The 18,079-nt window shown below is 41.8% G+C and overlaps 1 protein-coding gene and 1 long non-coding RNA gene across 6 annotated transcripts in view; one reads left to right on the top strand and one right to left on the bottom strand.

The window, feature by feature from the left end:
* Positions 1–3,093: 3,093 nt before the first annotated feature.
* On the bottom strand, positions 3,094–4,867 carry LOC116712865 (uncharacterized). Its single transcript, XR_004337705.1, has 3 exons — positions 4,103–4,867; positions 3,612–3,923; positions 3,094–3,520 (listed from the first exon to the last, which is right to left on the bottom strand). It is a non-coding gene; the product is annotated as an uncharacterized LOC116712865 (long non-coding RNA).
* Positions 4,868–16,298: 11,431 nt separating this feature from the next.
* Positions 16,299–18,079, top strand: part of LOC116712856 (attractin-like protein 1) — a 191,756-nt gene continuing 189,975 nt past the window's right edge. For 2 of the 5 annotated variants that reach the window (XM_032552696.1, XM_032552697.1), the window contains exon 1: positions 16,310–17,410. In XM_032552696.1, coding sequence (XP_032408587.1) covers positions 17,184–17,410 — 227 coding nt within the window. In that variant the 5' untranslated portion in view covers positions 16,310–17,183. Of the gene's footprint in view, positions 17,411–18,079 lie in introns of all 5 variants that reach the window. The other 3 variants (XR_004337700.1, XM_032552699.1, XM_032552698.1) reach the window with 3 other exon arrangements.

Consider the following 18,079-nt stretch of genomic DNA (forward strand, 5'->3'; position numbering starts at 1 on the left):
GTTGTGAAACGTCAGCAGTTCAGCAAAGTACCTAAATGCTCCCCCCACCTCTGCCCGATGTAAGCTGGAGGGCAGCCCCGGAGACGCGACAGTTAGCCCGGGAAAGGCTTCCTCAGACGAGCCGGGAAGAAATAGGTACCAACAAGCGCGAGATAGCAGAAAACATCCGAGCAGAGGCCACAGATGTGAGCCGCTGTGTCATTGTTTTTACCTTCGAGGAATTGAGAAGAAAAAGAGAAAACCAACTCTCTCAGCTGGGCTCGAGCTCACTGGAAGCAGCGGAGCGGCGCGTGTCCCCACTACTGCACCGTGACGCGGGTGTGAGGCTCCGGATGCAGCCGCCGGGACTCATCGGCAAATGTTCGCCGGACCGCTGCGAGCAGACTGCGGCTGGTGGCGACCGCTGCAGGGGCGTGGAGGTGGGGGGAGTATCCGGAGAGTGGGGGTGATGGGTGGATAGGTAAAGAAGAGGGGGGAGACCGACTCCTGCAGCTTGGGCCTGGTTTCATCCACTGCTCACTAACTTCATATAGCTGCCTGCTTCTCCCCTTCCTCTGTTTCGGTGTCTGTCTGGTGCAGGAAATGCGAAAAGTACGTCAGATTTATGGGTGCCTGGCTGGTGCGAAAGACGGGGGAGGTAGTGCATAGGAAGTAGGGCTGTAGGGATGGGGAAGGTATCTTCATCTTGCACGCAGTTCAAAATATACCTAGAGGGGGCTGGAAAAAGCAACAGCCTTCAAATACAGTGACATGTTGACTTGAGCCAGGTGTCCTCATTCTCATCTGCTGGAAGTTTAGGTGCAGAAATATGAACATTCATGTACATTTACTCAAAAAGGGCCAGCTGCCAAGTCCATAAAATATAGGAGCTGAGATGAATGCAGGAATATGTGAGGCATGACTGGAATTTCAAGAGATGACTGCAAACCACGACACTCAGAAGCTCATCAGTCCAGCACTTAAATCAATATAGATATGTTTATATATTTCTCCGACTACTTTCACTGGAAATTTGTTACCTAGTGTGTAATATCAAACCCAGCTGAGACTTCCGAAGTAATTGTAATGTAGCATAAGTGTCAAAACAAGAGGGAAGGGAAGGTAATTTTATTGATATAGCACATTTTCAGCAGCAAGGCAATTCAAAGTGTTGCACGTTCCAAGTTAAGTCCAAATAAAGTCTCGAGTCCAGATTCCCCAAATTACAACATGCTTGTTCTGAGACAAGTTTCATGTCTTAAACTGTTAATTGAGTCTTTAATAAATATGATGGCCAAACAATTTCTGTACAAGACAATTTCTTTTGTTTTGTCTAAAATATTATGAAAAAACAATAAAAGGATAAACTATAAATGAATACATAATAGGAACACGTGTTTACCTCTGTAAAGCAGCAACAATATGTACATAAAATGCAAGCTTCTTTGATATATATTGTTTCAGGAAGATATAAGGTAAAAAAGGACAGTAACTTTTGGCTTTATTGTTGTTAGACACTAAGTTCAGGTTCACGTAGTGCGTTTTCTTGCAAATAAATGTTGAAAGATAAATTCATATGATTGAAACAGAATATAAGAATGTATTTTTAGATGAAACATCTAATAGGAGTGAGATAGAATAACATGAGATTGTATGAAGATAACTATAAGTTGCATAAAACATATATAATGACTCTTGTCCACATCTATGGTAATCTGGATACACATACAGTACAGACCAAAGGTTTGGACACACTTTCTCATTGAATTCAATGAGAAAGTGTGTCCAAACCTTTGAATTCAATGAGAAAGTGTGTCCAAACCTTTGGTCTGTACTGTACATCCTCCTCCCCTGAAGGATGCATGACCTTCACTATATGCAGCATTGTCTGAGTCCATCCAGATTATAGACACAGAAGCAATATGAAATATATAAATGATATTATTTTTTGCATTTCAATATATGAATGTTTTCCTAAACATAAAGAATTCTTTCATTCACACATTTAGCTGTTCCCCCTGAAATGAATTATGAGGAACAGCAATTTGTTTCATATTTGAATGTATCTTAGTCCAAGAAGACATCTCCAGAAAGATTTCACATAATAAAACTTGACATCAAAAAAAAGAAGTGGCACATAGTGGTGACCAGAAGCATAATGTGCATTTAGCTTTTCTCTCTCTTTCTCTTTTTAATAAAAATCATTTTTAAAAAAGGGATGCTATAAAGGTCTATTTTAAAAGGACTAAATCCAATTAATTACTTTTAAAATTAATTTTCCTTTCTTTGTTTATCCTTAACTGGTTTAAGATATTTAGTCATCATTTTTATTCTGAGTGCCATGTTTAAAAAAATCTATAATCCGAATTACAACATAAACCCATAATAAAAAATTGTGACAAAAAGTATGTTGTGAATGGTACAAAATACGAGTTGTACCATTTACATTGGAAGAAACTATGCCATAGAAGCTGTTTTTTTGTTTGTTTGTTTGTTTCAATCCATACGTTTTACGTTGAGAAATTATGTACATGTAATTTTGAAAGAGTGCTGCCCTCTGCCGGTATCTTACTGCAACTTTAAGCCGGGTGAACCCACATTTACTGCAGAAGTCAAGCAATTTGGTGGATACGACGTATTAGGACCATTGTAGATAGAAAAAAAAGACGGAAGAGTACATTTACACCAAAATGTTTTTTCTAGAAAATTTCTGAGATCTAAAAATTTCTGAGTTTTTTTCCAGCGTTAATGCCCTGGTGAAAAATAAATATACTAAGTATGAATAATCATCAGTACAGTAAGTATTTTATTTTGGAACAACTAATTTTGTACTTAGTGTATTTTAATAGTAATTAAATTGTGGAAAATCACAATTTAAAGTGTACTATAATATGCTTTTTTGGAACAATTAAAGTTATACTTTGTATACTGTAAGTATACAAAGTTACTTTAAGTAATACAAACATGTACTATTTTTGTGATCAAATTACATTTAAAATATATTTAGAATATCTTCTAAGTATATAAGCATTACATATTTTATATATTAATAGTGTGATTACAGCATACTCTAATTACTCTTTTAGTTTACTATAATTGCTAATGAAGTACATTTTTTAGTTAATTATCAATGTCTTATTATTCTTCTTTGCTACTTTGTACATTACATGATTCTTACACACTACAGTACACAGAAGGATCAATTACAACACACTTTACGATTGAAAAAAATTACATTATGCAGTCAATATATTCACATCTTACAAGAGAACATTGCCAATATACTATCAGAGAATTGTACGAATTGTCAGTATATTAAAAGTTTATAGACAACATGCTCATGAAAATTAGCACAATAAAACAATAGGTACACTTTAGAGGAAATGTGAAAAATATTTCACCAAGGACAGAGTATTGTTTTAATACAATGTCATAGTATTCCAGTATTACTCCAGACAAACTGACATTTCTCCTTCCTAAGAACAGTGAGGATCAACAACAGAACATTACCATTCACTGCACCACTGCACTTAACAGAGACCTACAAAAAAGAACAATAGAGCAATTAAACAGAGAAAGCACTTGTAGTCGTAAGAGTAAAGAAAAATAGCAAAGAAAAAAATATGACTTACAATTTTAAGACGTTGTGGATTCGCTATGTATGTGACATCATCAGAAGAACTGATAATGATTGGGACCAGATGCCTGGAGTGAAAAAACATTTCTGGGTGTCTTCTTTGCCTGTAAGTGTTAGAAGTAGAAAAAAATAGTCAGCAATATCATAAATCAGTTGATGCAACTTCAATAACTATGAAGTTGTTTTAAGTGTGGACTTAAAGGGGACAAACTGCCTTAAAAGCTTTCTATCCATGATCTGAACACGCTGATCCTGGTGGCTGGTGGTGGTCATCGGGCCAGAGGCGGGGTTCATCCTGGACAGGTCACTAGTCCATGACAATGAATAAAATGTATGAAAGAGAAATGGCAGATTAACAAGGCAAATACATTCTGTACAATTATTTTCAAATCAAATCATGTTTATTAAGCACTCAGTGTTGGAAACACACCAGTTTGTGCTGTTGTTAAAAATGTAGCTCAGTGTAAAAAAAAACAAACAGCATACCTTACACCATGAAAACGCTGTGGAGATTCATCCTCAAAACTGGGGCGATGATCCAGTGGAGCCAGAGCCTCTTCTGAAACAGAAAAGTATTTAGGTTTTTCATATTGATTTGCTTAAACTGCAAAAATATGTTGAAGATAAAAATGATGATGAAGGAGTTATAACAACAGCCTCAAAATATCAAAGTCTCTTTGGCATACTGAGCTTAATTAAAACCAGGTTAAGTTTATGAAGAAAACTATATTAAGTCACAGCAAACAGGGCCTCCATACAGTTATAACATGAAGTTGAATGATTGTTATAATAATCATAAAAGTCACAATAACATTGATAAATGACTATTTCTGAAACCAACGTAAGTTTGCTTATACATTTACTGCACTGTTTATAGTTAAACTAAGATAATTAGGATTTTGATGCAAACTTACCACCAGCTAGCTACACGTTAGCAGCCTTTGTTCCTTCAGGTTCCTTTCGTGACCCACATTTCATTTCCATCCAGTTCTTATCCTGTTGTGTTATTGTCTAACTCGGACTAGGACGTCACCAACTTGAATTTACCAAAACTACTAACTATTATCAAGGCTCTCTATTTTTAAGGCAATAATGGGCGACTAAAAATGGCGAATTTGAACAGCATATCATATTATGTTGTGTGATGTTCTTTTTATGGCACTTTTAAAAATAAAATAAAATCAATCAATCAATCAATCAAATTTTATTTGTATAGCACATTTCAGCAGCAAGGCATTTCAAAGTGCTTTACATCATATCAAACACAGAAACACAATGCAACATACAATCAACAATCAAAACACGACATTAAGTCAGGCTCCATCAATAAATTTGTAATTGATTACGTTTCAGATACAATCCTAAACAGGTGGGTTTTTAGTCGAGTTTGCATCCATAGAAGGTTTACCTGTTACACTCCTACTGTGTTATATGGAACAAAATACCTATTGCTATTTTTATTCCCACTCACACTCACAATCACACAGTCTTAAACAATGTAGACAGCATTTTAATGGGCTTCTGGCACAAGGTTCCGTACATCTCTTTCACGGAATTTCGAGCAGGGACTCCGCCGTCCATCACGGATTTTTGAGAAATTCTATGGTACCTGTTAGTGTCTAGAATTTACAGGGTTTCCGTTACGCGCAATGACCCTCAGTCACTCGCCGTTTTTCTTCCGTACACCTCTTTCACGGAATTTCGAGCAGGGACTCCGCCGTGAGCATTGAAAGTGAGCATTACCACCATCTGGTCTGGAGTGTGAACTGGAGCTAATGCTGTTCACTAATAGATAGATATTACATCATACATCTGAAAATGGATTGGACAAAAATAGCTTCTGTGTTTCAGTTAAAAAACTGAAAACAACAGATCATATTTGGAGAGATTTAAAATTGAAGATACCTGCTATATTTAGTGTTAAGAACAAGTAATGAAGCCTAGGCGCAAATTCAAACTGGAAGACTCTTTAGCCCCACCTGCATCATCCAGTCGGCGCGTCCCGCTCATCACCGCCGACCTATCAACGCTGGACCAAGCCACGTCACGTCCAATCACCGACCAAGGCCCAGTTGATAAGGACCTCCATCCATGACATCTTCCGCTTTCCAGCTGCGCTCAACCCTGTTCAGCCGCACGCCTCAGCTCCCAGCCAGCTATCTCGCCAGATCCTTTTCTCCGTGATTGCTCGTCCTTCCACCTCTAATGTCCCTCATAAAAGCCGCTTGCTCGGCCCCTTCCTTCCCTCAGTCGCTCCTCAGATGGAAGAAGAATCCCCCTGGCCTCATTCATTCTAAGCAGCTTCTGCCGCCGCTCTCTCGCCTGACCGGGATCCACCGTCCCTGGCTCCCACGTCACCCACTCCACGGCCCTGGCCGACCCGCCACGGTCTCGCTGCACCGATCTCCGTCGCCCTCCCAGCCCGTTGCTCATCATCTCTCCACCGCCGTTCATCGCATCGCCTTTCCACCGGTTCCTCGCTCTGGTTCAGCCACTTCAACAGCTTCAGTCACTTCCGCATAGCTGCTGGCAGCCCGGTCATCAGCTCCTCCCTTCGGATTTCCCACGCTATGCCCGCCTCGGGCTTTCAGGGTAAGACGTAGCCTCACACGTCTCATTCATGTTTTGCAACGTTAGGAAACGCGGAACTTAGTCTATCCCCTTCCCGAACTTGCAGGCCCATTTCGCATGCGCCACCCGGGCGCGTTTCAAATGCTGCAGAGCTTTTAATTGTATGAATGCATAAATGAATTAGTAAACAGTGGCTTCCCTGCCAGCTGTGACCCAAGGCGGATCGCCAACCTCTTTTCTACAGCTTCCCGCTCTCAGTAGTAGCCTCAGTTATCAAGCCCCATATATCCCTCCTCTAACTTTCTATGCCCGCACTGGACTTACTGCTCCTTTTCTCGGCCCCTCTCAAGCCAGCGTTCGTGTCTGGTCACGTTTATCCGCACAGCGGGATTATTCATTCATAAAAAACAGTAGACGCATGCGCACCCAGCACGTAGAGCCGTTCATGGGCCGTCATGGTTACGGCATTCATTTCTCTGCTTCAACAGTGACCATCTTAATTGGTGCACCCGCCGTGTTTAACCGCGTGACAGTACGTCACGCTCCCATTGATATTACTACCGCTTTATCACCAAAGAAAAAAAAAAAAAAACCTTGACGTTTTGCATGCCGTTGTCCGGAGTTGAGTTTTCTGCTTATCTATTTCGAGTTTCTGTGTTTTTCCGAGTCTCCGTGTTGTCCGTCCCCCCTTGATTGTTGCCAGTTGCGTCTCGTTCCCTGATTACCCCTGTTTATTCGTCACCTGTGTCTCAGCCTCTCTGTCGGGTCCCTGTTAGTCGTCTGTTCGTAGCAGTCATTTGTCATTCATTTTCTGCCCCTTCATTCACTCTGTTCCTGCATTGGGCCCTGGTTTCCGCTCAGCAGTGCTGCCTGGGATTTAGGACCGTTTCGGATTGTCATACCGTTTATTCATCGTTAAAACTGTTTAATCCATTAGACGTTGTAACCTGTTTCCCGAGCCGCCCTCAAAAAAAAAAAAAAAACGCAACTTGAACTCTGAGACGCTTGCCGGATTTACACCGGTGCGGCAGCGAAGGAGACCTGCTGCTGCTGCACAGAGCTGTGTATGTCCATTATAATCATGCCACAACCGCAGAACCCTGCTAAGTTTTCCCCCAAAGTAACCGACCAAGTTGAGCAATGCTGTCGGATGCAGTTAATGACAGATAAATGATGCTCAGCTGATATTACAGCATCTTAAGTCTGTTAACAAGTAGCCCGCGGCTACAGAGTCGTTATCTACGTAGATTCATTTCTAGTAGATTCCTTCATCTACTATCATCCCGCCGTTCGAACACTCTCGCTTCCCCAGCTGGCCTTCATCCTCCAGCTTCCTGCCATTCTAACACTCTCGCTGATAAGCTATATCTCCCAGCCCTTGTACAGTCCAGTCCAGCTACTAGACAAAATAATCTATTTCAAACCCTCATCCACGCCCCGCACCGTAATTTTATTCCCTATAGTTCCTCGGTTTCTCATCCTCATTTCCAGTTTTAGCTTCCTCTTCATGCTCATCCATCATTCCAAGCCCCTGCATTCTCACAATCTCGAGGCTGTAATTTATATACGACATCACTCAACTCTTTAGATCACGTTTAACCAGTATTCCAGGTATTCTCTCGACCTTACGCCAACAGCTCCATAGTCATCTTCAGCATTCTCTTCATATAATTTTACGTATCTCGTCTCCGTCTTCATAGCTTCCCTCAGTGCCCGACGTGCACTGCGCAATTCACTGGTGGTGGTTGGTCAACCTCACGCAAAGCGCATACTCCCATCCAGCAAATGTTATGCTCATCTTTCCCTGTTGTCCTTCACTCCCCTATTTTAAGTTTCATTCCAGAATGTCCCCATATCTCGCTCGCATCCTCTAACGTCACCCTGCGAATCTAATCCTGGTTCTAGCATCTCACCTCCAGTAGCAGGCAGCTATCTTCTTACATCCTAATCTATTCCCTCTCCCATCCTTTTCTCGCTATCTCAGTACCATGCAGCTGATCTCTTTCCTACAGCTAAATCATCATTTCAGTCGGTCTACTCTACGAGCACCCTGCCATTCCACGCCCATCTATGTCTCCGGCTGACCTTCATCCACTGGCTTTTATCATTTTCCCCTACCATCAGTAACGTCACCCTGTATAGCCTCCTTAAGGTTCCAGCCCGCAAGCCCCGAGTTGACGTAGCTCCCGGCCTTTTCTCACTCTCCCAGTCTCTAACTCCCAGCTCCGGCCCGAGCCTCAGCTTTCATTTTTGGGGGGATATTATTTCTAATTGACATACTATCGGCCTTTATCTACCAACTTCCTGCCGTTTCATCTTAACGGCGCCCCCAAGTTAGCCCACATCCAGTCTTTTCACAAATAGCGGCTTCCCCAGCCGGCCCACATCTACCAGATCCAGTCATTTCATGCATAGCGGCGTCCCCAGCTGGCCTTCATCTACTAGCATTTAGTCATTTCATGCATAGCGGCGTCCCCAGCTGGCCTTCATCTACCAGCATTTAGTCATTTCATGCATAGCGGTGTCCCCAGCTGGCCTTCATCTACCAGCATTTAGTCATTTCAAGCATAGCGGTGTCCCCAGCTGGCCTTCATCTACCAGCATTTAGTCATTTCATGCATAGCGGTGTCCCCAGCTGGCCTTCATCTACCAGCATTCAGTCATTTCATGCATAGCGGCGTCCCCAGCTGGCCTTCATCTACCAGCATTCAGTCATTTCATGCATAGCGGCGTCCCCAGCTGGCCTACATCTACCAGCATCCAGTCATTTCACGCATAACAGCATCCCCCGCTGGCCTCCATCTACCAGCATTCTGCTATTTAACGCCGCACCTCTTCCCCAGCTGGCCTTCATCTACCCACATCCCGTCATTTCATACCTCGCACCATCCCAGTGTCTTTCATCTACCAGCATCTCGCCAATACACGCCTAGCAGCATCCCCGCTGACCGTTATCCACCAGCTTCATAATTTACCCCTATCACAGTAACATTACCTACTACGATCTCCTCAAGTCCTAGTCTGTAAGCCCCGAGCTAGCGTAGCTCCCCCACATTACTCTCTGACCCTGATGCTAATTCCCCGGCCTCGGCCCCGGCCTCAGCCTCCCTTTTTGGGGGATGACATTCCTAACCTACATCGGGAATGCTCATCCGAGCTGATCGCAATTCACAGCTCAATGTCCTCAGCCGGGGCCCGAGCGCCAAAGAACTTTAAATTCATGCATGTCAATAAACCTTTTTAATCGCTGTTTTTTCCGTCTGAGTCTCTCCAGATTGAAATGAAGCCTAGGCGCAAATTCAAACTGGAAGACTCTTTAGCCCCACCTGCATCATCCAGTCGGCGCGTCCCGCTCATCACCGCCGACCTATCAACGCTGGACCAAGCCACGTCACGTCCAATCACCGACCAAGGCCCAGTTGATAAGGACCTCCATCCATGACATCTTCCGCTTTCCAGCTGCGCTCAACCCTCCTCCACCCCTTCTCCACCTCCACTCTTCAGGCTCCCATCCTTCACCGACCCCCACCACCAGTGTCGGGTCCCGGGGGATGACATTCCTAACCTACATCGGGAATGCTCATCCGAGCTGATCGCAATTCACAGCTCAATGTCCTCAGCCGGGGCCCGAGCGCCAAAGAACTTTAAATTCATGCATGTCAATAAACCTTTTTAATCGCTGTTTTTTCCGTCTGAGTCTCTCCAGATTGAATTGTATTTGTTGTAGAAACTCTGTCACTACGTTTGATGTTTTGAGGCATGAACACATTATGTACTACTTTGTTAAGCAACATTACATCAAGTTCCACTATAGGGACTGCTTTTTTTTCTTTTTTTATTCTTTTCCACTTTAAAGAAATAGTAAAAGACTATAAGGCACTTAATAAGGCATACTTTATTAGCCTAAAATATACACTGAGATGTAATTTAAAACATACTGAAATGTCAGTATATTTAATAGTTTACTTTTAAAGTAAGGTTTATGTGAATTTAAAAAAATATATATGTTGAGCATATATTATAAAATATACAAAAAATATTTTTAAAATCATATTGTTTCATTGGTACACTTGAGCAAATACATATTTTGTTCACTTAAAGTATACTTTTATTTAATATATTTCTTAAAAATGTATTGTGGTACCTTTATATTTAAATGTGTCTTAAAGTTATAATGTCAAAATTGGTACAAGCATGCTGTAGGTATACTTTGTATATATTTATATGTAGTATACTTAAAACTTTTGTATATTACCTATGCTTCACACACACACCACAAAAAACTTACTTGCATAAATGTAAGTATGTTTTCTCCACTATGGTATATAACATGAATATATACACTGCCTGGCCAAAAAAAAAGTCGCCACCAAAAAATGGTCACACTCTCTAATATTTTGTTGGACCGCCTTTAGCTTTGATTACAGCCTGCATTCGCTGTGGCATTGTTTCAATAAGCTTCTGCAGTGTCACAAGATTTATTTCCATCCAGTGTTGCATTAATCTTTCACCAAGATCTTGTATTGATAATAGGAGAGTCTGACCACTGCGCAAAGCCTTCTCCAGCACATCCCAAAGATTCTCAATGGGGTTAAGGTCTGGACTCTGGTGGCCAATCCATGTGTGAAAAAGATGTCTCATGCTCCCTGAACCACTCTTTCACAATGTGAGCCCGATGAATCCTGGCATTGTCATCTTGGAATATGCCCGTTCCATTTGGGAAGACAAAATCCATCGATGGAATAACCTGGTCATTCAGTATATTCAGGTAGTCAGCTGACCTCATTCTTTGGGCACACAATGTTGCTGAACCTAGACCTGACCAACTGCAGCAACCCCAGATCATAGCACTGCCCCCACAGGCTTGTACAGTAGGCACTAGGCATGATGGGTGCATCACTTCACCTGCCTCTCTTCTTACCCTGATGCGCCCATAACTCTGGAACAGGGTAAATCTGGACTCATCAGACCACATGACCCTCTTCCATTCCTCCAGAGTCTAATCTTTATGCTCCCTAGCAAACTGAAGCCTTTTTTTCTGGTTAGCCTTACTGATTAGAGGTTTTCTTACGGCTACACAGCTGTTCAATCCCAACCCCTTGAGCTCCCTTCGCATTGTGCGTGTGGAAATGCTTTTGCGTTCACAAGTAAACATACTCCTGAGTTCTGCTGTTGTTTTTCTTCGATTTGATTTGACCAAACGTTTAAGTAATCGGCGATCACGATCATTCAGGATTTTTTTCCGACCACATTTCTTCCTGGAAGACGATGGTTCCCCACCATCCTTCCAGTTTTTAATGATGCGTTGGACAGTTCTTAACCCAGTTCTAGTAGTTTCTGCAATCTCCTTAGATGTTTTCTCTGCTTGATGCATGCCAATAATTTGACCCTTCTTAAACAGACTAACGTCTTTTCCACGACCACAGGATGTGTCTTTTGCCATGGTTGTTTAAGAAATGAGGAGTTACTCATTGCATCAGCTGGGGTTAAATAACTTGTTGCCAGCTGAAAGATGCAGTACTTATCCAATAGGAGGCTTGTACCTATTTGCTTAGTTAAATCCAGGTGGCGACTTTTTTTTTGGCCAGGCAGTGTATTTATACCATAAAAAAGGAATATATATATATATATATATATATATATATATATATATATATATAGGTTGATATATATATAGGTTGAGGTGCCAGAGATACCATCATGGCAGGACAAGCCCCTACATGGGATGTACCACCAGCAAATAACCCAAGTGGCTGATATCAGTAAATCCTACCAATGGCTGGAAAAAGCTGGACTCAAGGACAGCACAGAGGCCCTCATCCTGGCCGCCCAGGAACAGGCCCTAAACACCAGAGCAATAGAGGCCCAGATATACCACACCAGACAAGACCCAAGGTGTAGGTTGTGCAAGGAGGCCCCTGAGACAGTCCAGCACATAACAGCAGGGTGCAAGATACTGGCAGGGAAAGCGTACATGGAACGACATAACCAAGATGCAGGCATAGTGTACAGAAACATCTGTGCAGAATATGGACTGGAAACCCCGAGATCAAAGTGGGAAACACCCCCAAAGGTGGCGGAGAACGCCAGAGCTAAGATCCTGTGGGACTTCCAGATCCAGACAGACAAAATGGTAATGGCGAACCAACCAGACATTGTCGTAGTGGATAAACAACAGAGGAAAGCCGTTGTGATAGATGTAGCAATACCAAGCGACTGCAACATCAGGAAAAAGGAGCACGAGAAACTAGAGAAATACCAGGGCCTCAGAGAAGAACTGGAGAGGGCCTGGAAGGTGAAGACCACAGTGGTGCCTGTGGTCATCGGGGCCCTCGGGGCAGTCACCCTCAAACTGGACCAATGGCTACAACAGATCCCAGGAACAACATCAGACATCTCAGTCCAGAAATGTGCAGTCCTTGGCACAGCCAAGATACTGCGCAGAACCCTCAAGCTCCCAGGCCTCTGGTAGAGGACCCGAGCTCAGAGGATAAGAACCACCCGCGGTGGGTGAGAAGGGAATTTTTTATATATATATATATATATATATATATATATATATATATATATATATATACTCCCTTTTCACCATAGAAAAGTAGTGTATGCTATTTTTTTTCTTTTGGAGAAGTTTAAAAAAAAATTCTGCGCATCCCTGAATCAATCAATAAACCAATCAATAAGTCAACTTTACCATTAGGTAGATTTGGTTACAGTGAGATGAGTTAACTTTCTTACCAGACAGTAAACATTACATCGACACTGACTAAACAGTAATATAACATAATAAAATGGCCCGATTTTCAATACTTTAAAATATTAAAAACCATAACAAACAAAAACACAAACTCAAATACAGTATCCTTATTAGGACAAGATTAAAAATAAAACAATATTAAAACAATGCTAAATCGAATTTTGGACACTTATGGCAACATCTTATTCTAAAGCTTATTTTTGGATAGACATTTTTGATTCCTGCATTAGCAGCTGTAACCAGCAGGCGTCGCCAAACACCAATTAAGATTGATGACCCTTTCCCAGTGCCCTTGCAATTCATCGCTCTTTTTAACCCTCTTTATTCCTTTTGTTTACTCCTTGTACGTGCTTTACCCGTGTATCTTGTCAAAGTGCAAACGATGAGCGCTTTCAGCCTGCTCTGGTCTAATTCAGTCAGCTTTGATAAATGTCAAATAGCTCTAAGCTAGGACAGTCACCAGGACCTAAAAATTTAACAAGACCCAGACTTCTCCTCATAATCCCCGCCCGCTCACCCCTGGTGCCGTAAGCCGCTCGGCTGTTTAATTATAAACAAACTGACAAAAATCAATGTTTGTTTATTTGTGCCTTTTTTTGTGTGTGTCATTTTTCTCACAGCGGGTCCTTTGTGTAAGCCAATCAATAGCCGGTCCTTGAGGGGAGGTTAAAAACGATCTATAATAGGATTCAACTCCAGCAGCAGAAATAACAACAAGCCAAAGCAATTTCCCGCAGGCTAACAGTGAGGTTTAATACCGACCGTTGTCCGTCGGAGCATTAAAGCAGGCCACGCGAGGGTGGCGCCGTGTATTTATGAGGCATTTCTCTGGCGTGAAATTATTTATAAAGAAATGTCCCCTTTTGTTTTGTTCCAGTCAAACCAGCACCACTGCGCCAGCCTGAGGAAAGCTGAATATCATCGCAAAGTCTGTCTATATTAACAGCTTTGACAGCAGGAGTGACTTTATCTTAGCAGAAAATTGATGTCGCGAATCCACTTCCTGAGCCTTGTCATTTATCTCAGGACCTGGATCAGCATTTGCACCACAAGACGTTCAATAAATGCTCTCCCCTAATTTGGTGGCAAGCAGATGGTTCCTGGTGTTGGTGTTAAATTATAGGGTGAGGAAGTGTTTGTCAGCATCAGCAAGGTGCGATGTGAAGTAAAGGAAGCAGAGCTGCAAATCCCAGTGGAGAAAAGAAAAAAAATACATGGCTACAAAAAAAGCAGCTGTTTCTTGGAGAAATGGCTGCATGCCTAAGCGCCTGCTGTGTCTTGATAATGCGGAATCACAACGAACATCAAGCAGCCATTTCGATAAATCTAGGAGAGAAGCAGGAAGAACTAAACTGCAGGGCCTTGCTAAAGTAAATCCCTACAGATTTTGTTATATTAGGGCCACAATTTACAACATAAAGTGATGCATAATTGTGAAGTTGATTAAACTTGGCTGTTAAAATCATCAGTTATTTTAATATGATTAGGCCTGGACTTTGACTGGACCATTCTCACACATGTACATGCTTTGATATGAGTCATTCTTTTGTGTCTTTGATTGTAGGTTTCATGATGTTGTCTTTTAGTGTGCCTCTTTATCAGGTATGTTTCAGTTGAACCTGTCATGCTAGCGTTGTTGGATTTATGGTATCTCTGGGTTTTTATGATCAGCCTTAGGTCCCGTTTACGTGGAGCTACTCTTCAGTTGAGCCATAACATTTTTGTTGCAATCCAGCTGCTGGTTTTCACAACACCAGTGACCAGAGCGTGTAAATTTAGCTCTAGTGTGTCTTTCCTTTTACCAGACTTTTATGAGTTGTTGTTTATGCAAGTTAGAACTGTGTATTCCTTGTGCTTAGTCATTCTTTGTTCCTTTAACATGTAGATTCTGTCTGCCTGCAGATATCATATTTTGTGGCTTGAGTTCACTAATAACTTTCTTCTTGCCATTCTTCCACAGTTGTCCTGTCAATAGATTCTCCTACTGTTGCTGTGAGGAATCTCTGCTGCTCATCCAGAGTTGTAGACTTCTTGGCTGCTTCTCTGATTAAGTCAGGTTAGGTACCATATCTTGGCAGGTTTGCAGTTATAATACTTTTTTCCATTTTTAAGAAAATGGATTAAACAGTCCTCTGTGAGATGCTTAAAACATTTTGTATTGCTTTACAACTTAATCCAGCTCCCCCTTGATTATCGTTGATTCTAGTCTGTTGTGTTCACCAGAGCTGTCCCTTGTTTCTTTTATTACCCCTGTGTGTATTATGTTATGTTCCCACCTGTCTCATTGTTGCCCACTGGATTTTAGCGTCAAACTCTGTTTGGTACTTCTGTTTTTTAGGCTTAACCCTCTATGGCATGACTTTTTATTTTTTGGGGGAAAAAATATTTTCCTGCATTCTTTGGGAGCTTGGTGGTCCCTAATTACATGTCAATCATAAAATCGGACTCTGACACCTCCTGGAACCAGATTTGGGTTTGTTGCCTCAGGGTAACATTGGTCTAGAACACCAAGATTTGCTACACTGATTATGAGAAATGAAATACAAATCAAACAAAAACTATATTCATAAAAAAACTTTTTTTTGGACAAAAATATGTCAAAAATCATGCCCCCCAAAAAATAAAATAAAGGAGCAATGTGAGGTACAGATATGTGGTTTGTTGCCTGAGGGCAACGCCATGCCATAGAGGGTTAAATTACATCACTCTGCTTATGACTGCCATCCTGTTGAACTGTGGATTCTCCTCAACTATCAGTAAATCATGACAGTTGTATGTATCTGTAAATGTAAGCGGGACTTTTAGTGAATGTTTAATGCAGATTTTAAAAATCGTAAGGTCTGGTGCTGAGGGAAATTTAGAGTTTGTTCTTGTTTCTAAAGCTTAGTGGTTTGTAGTTTAGACAATCTCTAGGAAAACATTTAACTTTTGAATGAACTCGAACAATATAGTCCAATACTTCATGTTTCAATAAAATACTTAAGAATTACCTTCATAAATCATTATGATAACAATAAGATGGATTTTTTTTACTATATATTTTTTACTTTATAAAATTAAGAAGTCCAGATTGGACAAATCCAAGCATTTAAAAAACAGTTATTACTTTTTACAATCCATGTTATCAAATCATGTTGATGTCCAATCATTTCCCCCATCTTAGATTAGTTTTCTAAAACATATCTAATTTACGTTTTTCACAAATATATTTGTTTTCATGTTTTAATTTTGTATATTCAAAACGTTTATTTAAGATCGCCCCCCGCAGTTATGTATAATTTTTAACATCTGTCATTTATTTATTTATTTTTATTTTCACTTTCACTAAAACATTTTTCTCTAACTACATTTCCATACAACTTCATTTTGCATGTTCAAAATCTTTTGTCAGATGTCTTTATTCATTTGCCTTTTGGACCAAGCATCTGGATTTAGCTGCAGATCGTTTAGTTAATCATATAACTATGCTTCAGACATCCGTCCTTACTATGGTGACTCTTTATCACCTCTGCGATCTGTCAGTGCTTCAGGTGTGTGAAACCAGGCCAGTGATGCCGCTGCAGGCGTTTGTCACCAGCTTTGGACCTGCCCCTTTAACCGCGTGCCGTGGTCGTACTGCTAATGCTCGCTCTGGGGGTTTTGTGCAGGACTGCCCCCACCCCCATCCCAACCCCAGCTGTGGAGTTATCACACAGCGGAGCGAGGGGAAGCTCCGCTTCCGGACAGCAGCAGGAGCCGCGGCTGTCGCGTCCACCCACCGCAGATCGGAGCCCAAGTCTTTGTTAGCAGATGAGTGTCAGCGCAGGGCGATGAGATCTCGCTTGGATGTTAATTTCCAACGCGAAGAGCGCTTCATCCTTCCGCGGCTGTGTGTTTACTTCCTGACGCAGGATTCTTCGCCGCAGCTGAAGTTTTCTGGAAGACTTAAAAATGCAGAAAAGGGATTTTCTTGTATGTTTATTTGCTGCTCGGAACGAATTGTTCCAGGTGAAGACGCATCAGTAGTGTTTTCTAACTGCTTCCATCAAAGTTTCTTGCCGTGTTCTGCCCACCTCCCCCGGCTTCAACCCACGCCGCTCAGCATGTTCTGACAGCCCGCAAGTAATAGTTATCTCCAGGCTCCTTCTTCATCGGGGTTACAGGTACGGCAACCTGAGCCGACCCGCCTCACTGCTGATCCCCGCGGATCAGTTCCGGGAAAGCGGCAGCCTGTGTTGAGCTCAGCGCGCTCCCATCATCATGGATCCCGCTGGATGTAAACATCTACCCGCCTGGGCCAGGTCATCATCTGGGCTGTGGAAAACATATCTGGGATTACTGGTGCTGCTTCATCTGGTGCTTCACGCCGGGGCTTCGTCGGCGCCCTGCGATAAGAGCTGTTTTTCAGGGAAGTGTGTCAACGGGAGCTGCGTGTGTGACCACGGCTGGGTCGGGGATCAGTGTCAGCACTGCCAGGGAAGATTCAAGTAAGTCCCGATGCCTCACTTTGTAGACTTTAAAAGTTCTGCTTTCATCTTTTACCTAATCATTACTTTTTGTTTTGTATCTGTCTACGAAAACTGGGTATTCACTATGCCATGCACAGGGGCGCCAGGCTAGAGGGGTGCCAAATGTTGGTGGGAAAATTGTTTCTAAAATTTTCAGTATTTTAAAGCTGTTGTTAATGTGTGAATAATATCAATAAGAGTAGCAAGACACTGAATAGGTGACAATAAAGGGAGCATATGCCTCAGAGAGTATTACTCCCATAGAGATATGATGGGTAACTAGTGCCACATCAAAACAAAGATAAAGTATCTAAATGTACCCTTAATATATTATTACTATTTAACTGCATGCTGGTAATCTATTATCTGTGCATGAAAGCAGCACTTACTCTTAGTCAATGAACACAACAAGCAGGCGGGACATGCGTTAAAAAATGACAATATTTGTTGTGACAACAGAAACTGTCAGATTGCTGACAGATTGACAGGACTCTCAACATCATAGATTTAGGCACCAATTTGACTTCAATTTACTGGATGGTAAATGAATAAATACTGTGTTCAGATATTTTTTATGACATTTTCCACAGTATGTCATGTTTTACTTTCAGATTTGGGTAAACACAAACTGTGTTTATTTTATGTCGC

This window comes from Xiphophorus hellerii, chromosome 22 (assembly GCF_003331165.1).
Source record: "Xiphophorus hellerii strain 12219 chromosome 22, Xiphophorus_hellerii-4.1, whole genome shotgun sequence".
In the NCBI taxonomy this organism is placed as follows: domain Eukaryota; kingdom Metazoa; phylum Chordata; class Actinopteri; order Cyprinodontiformes; family Poeciliidae; genus Xiphophorus; species Xiphophorus hellerii.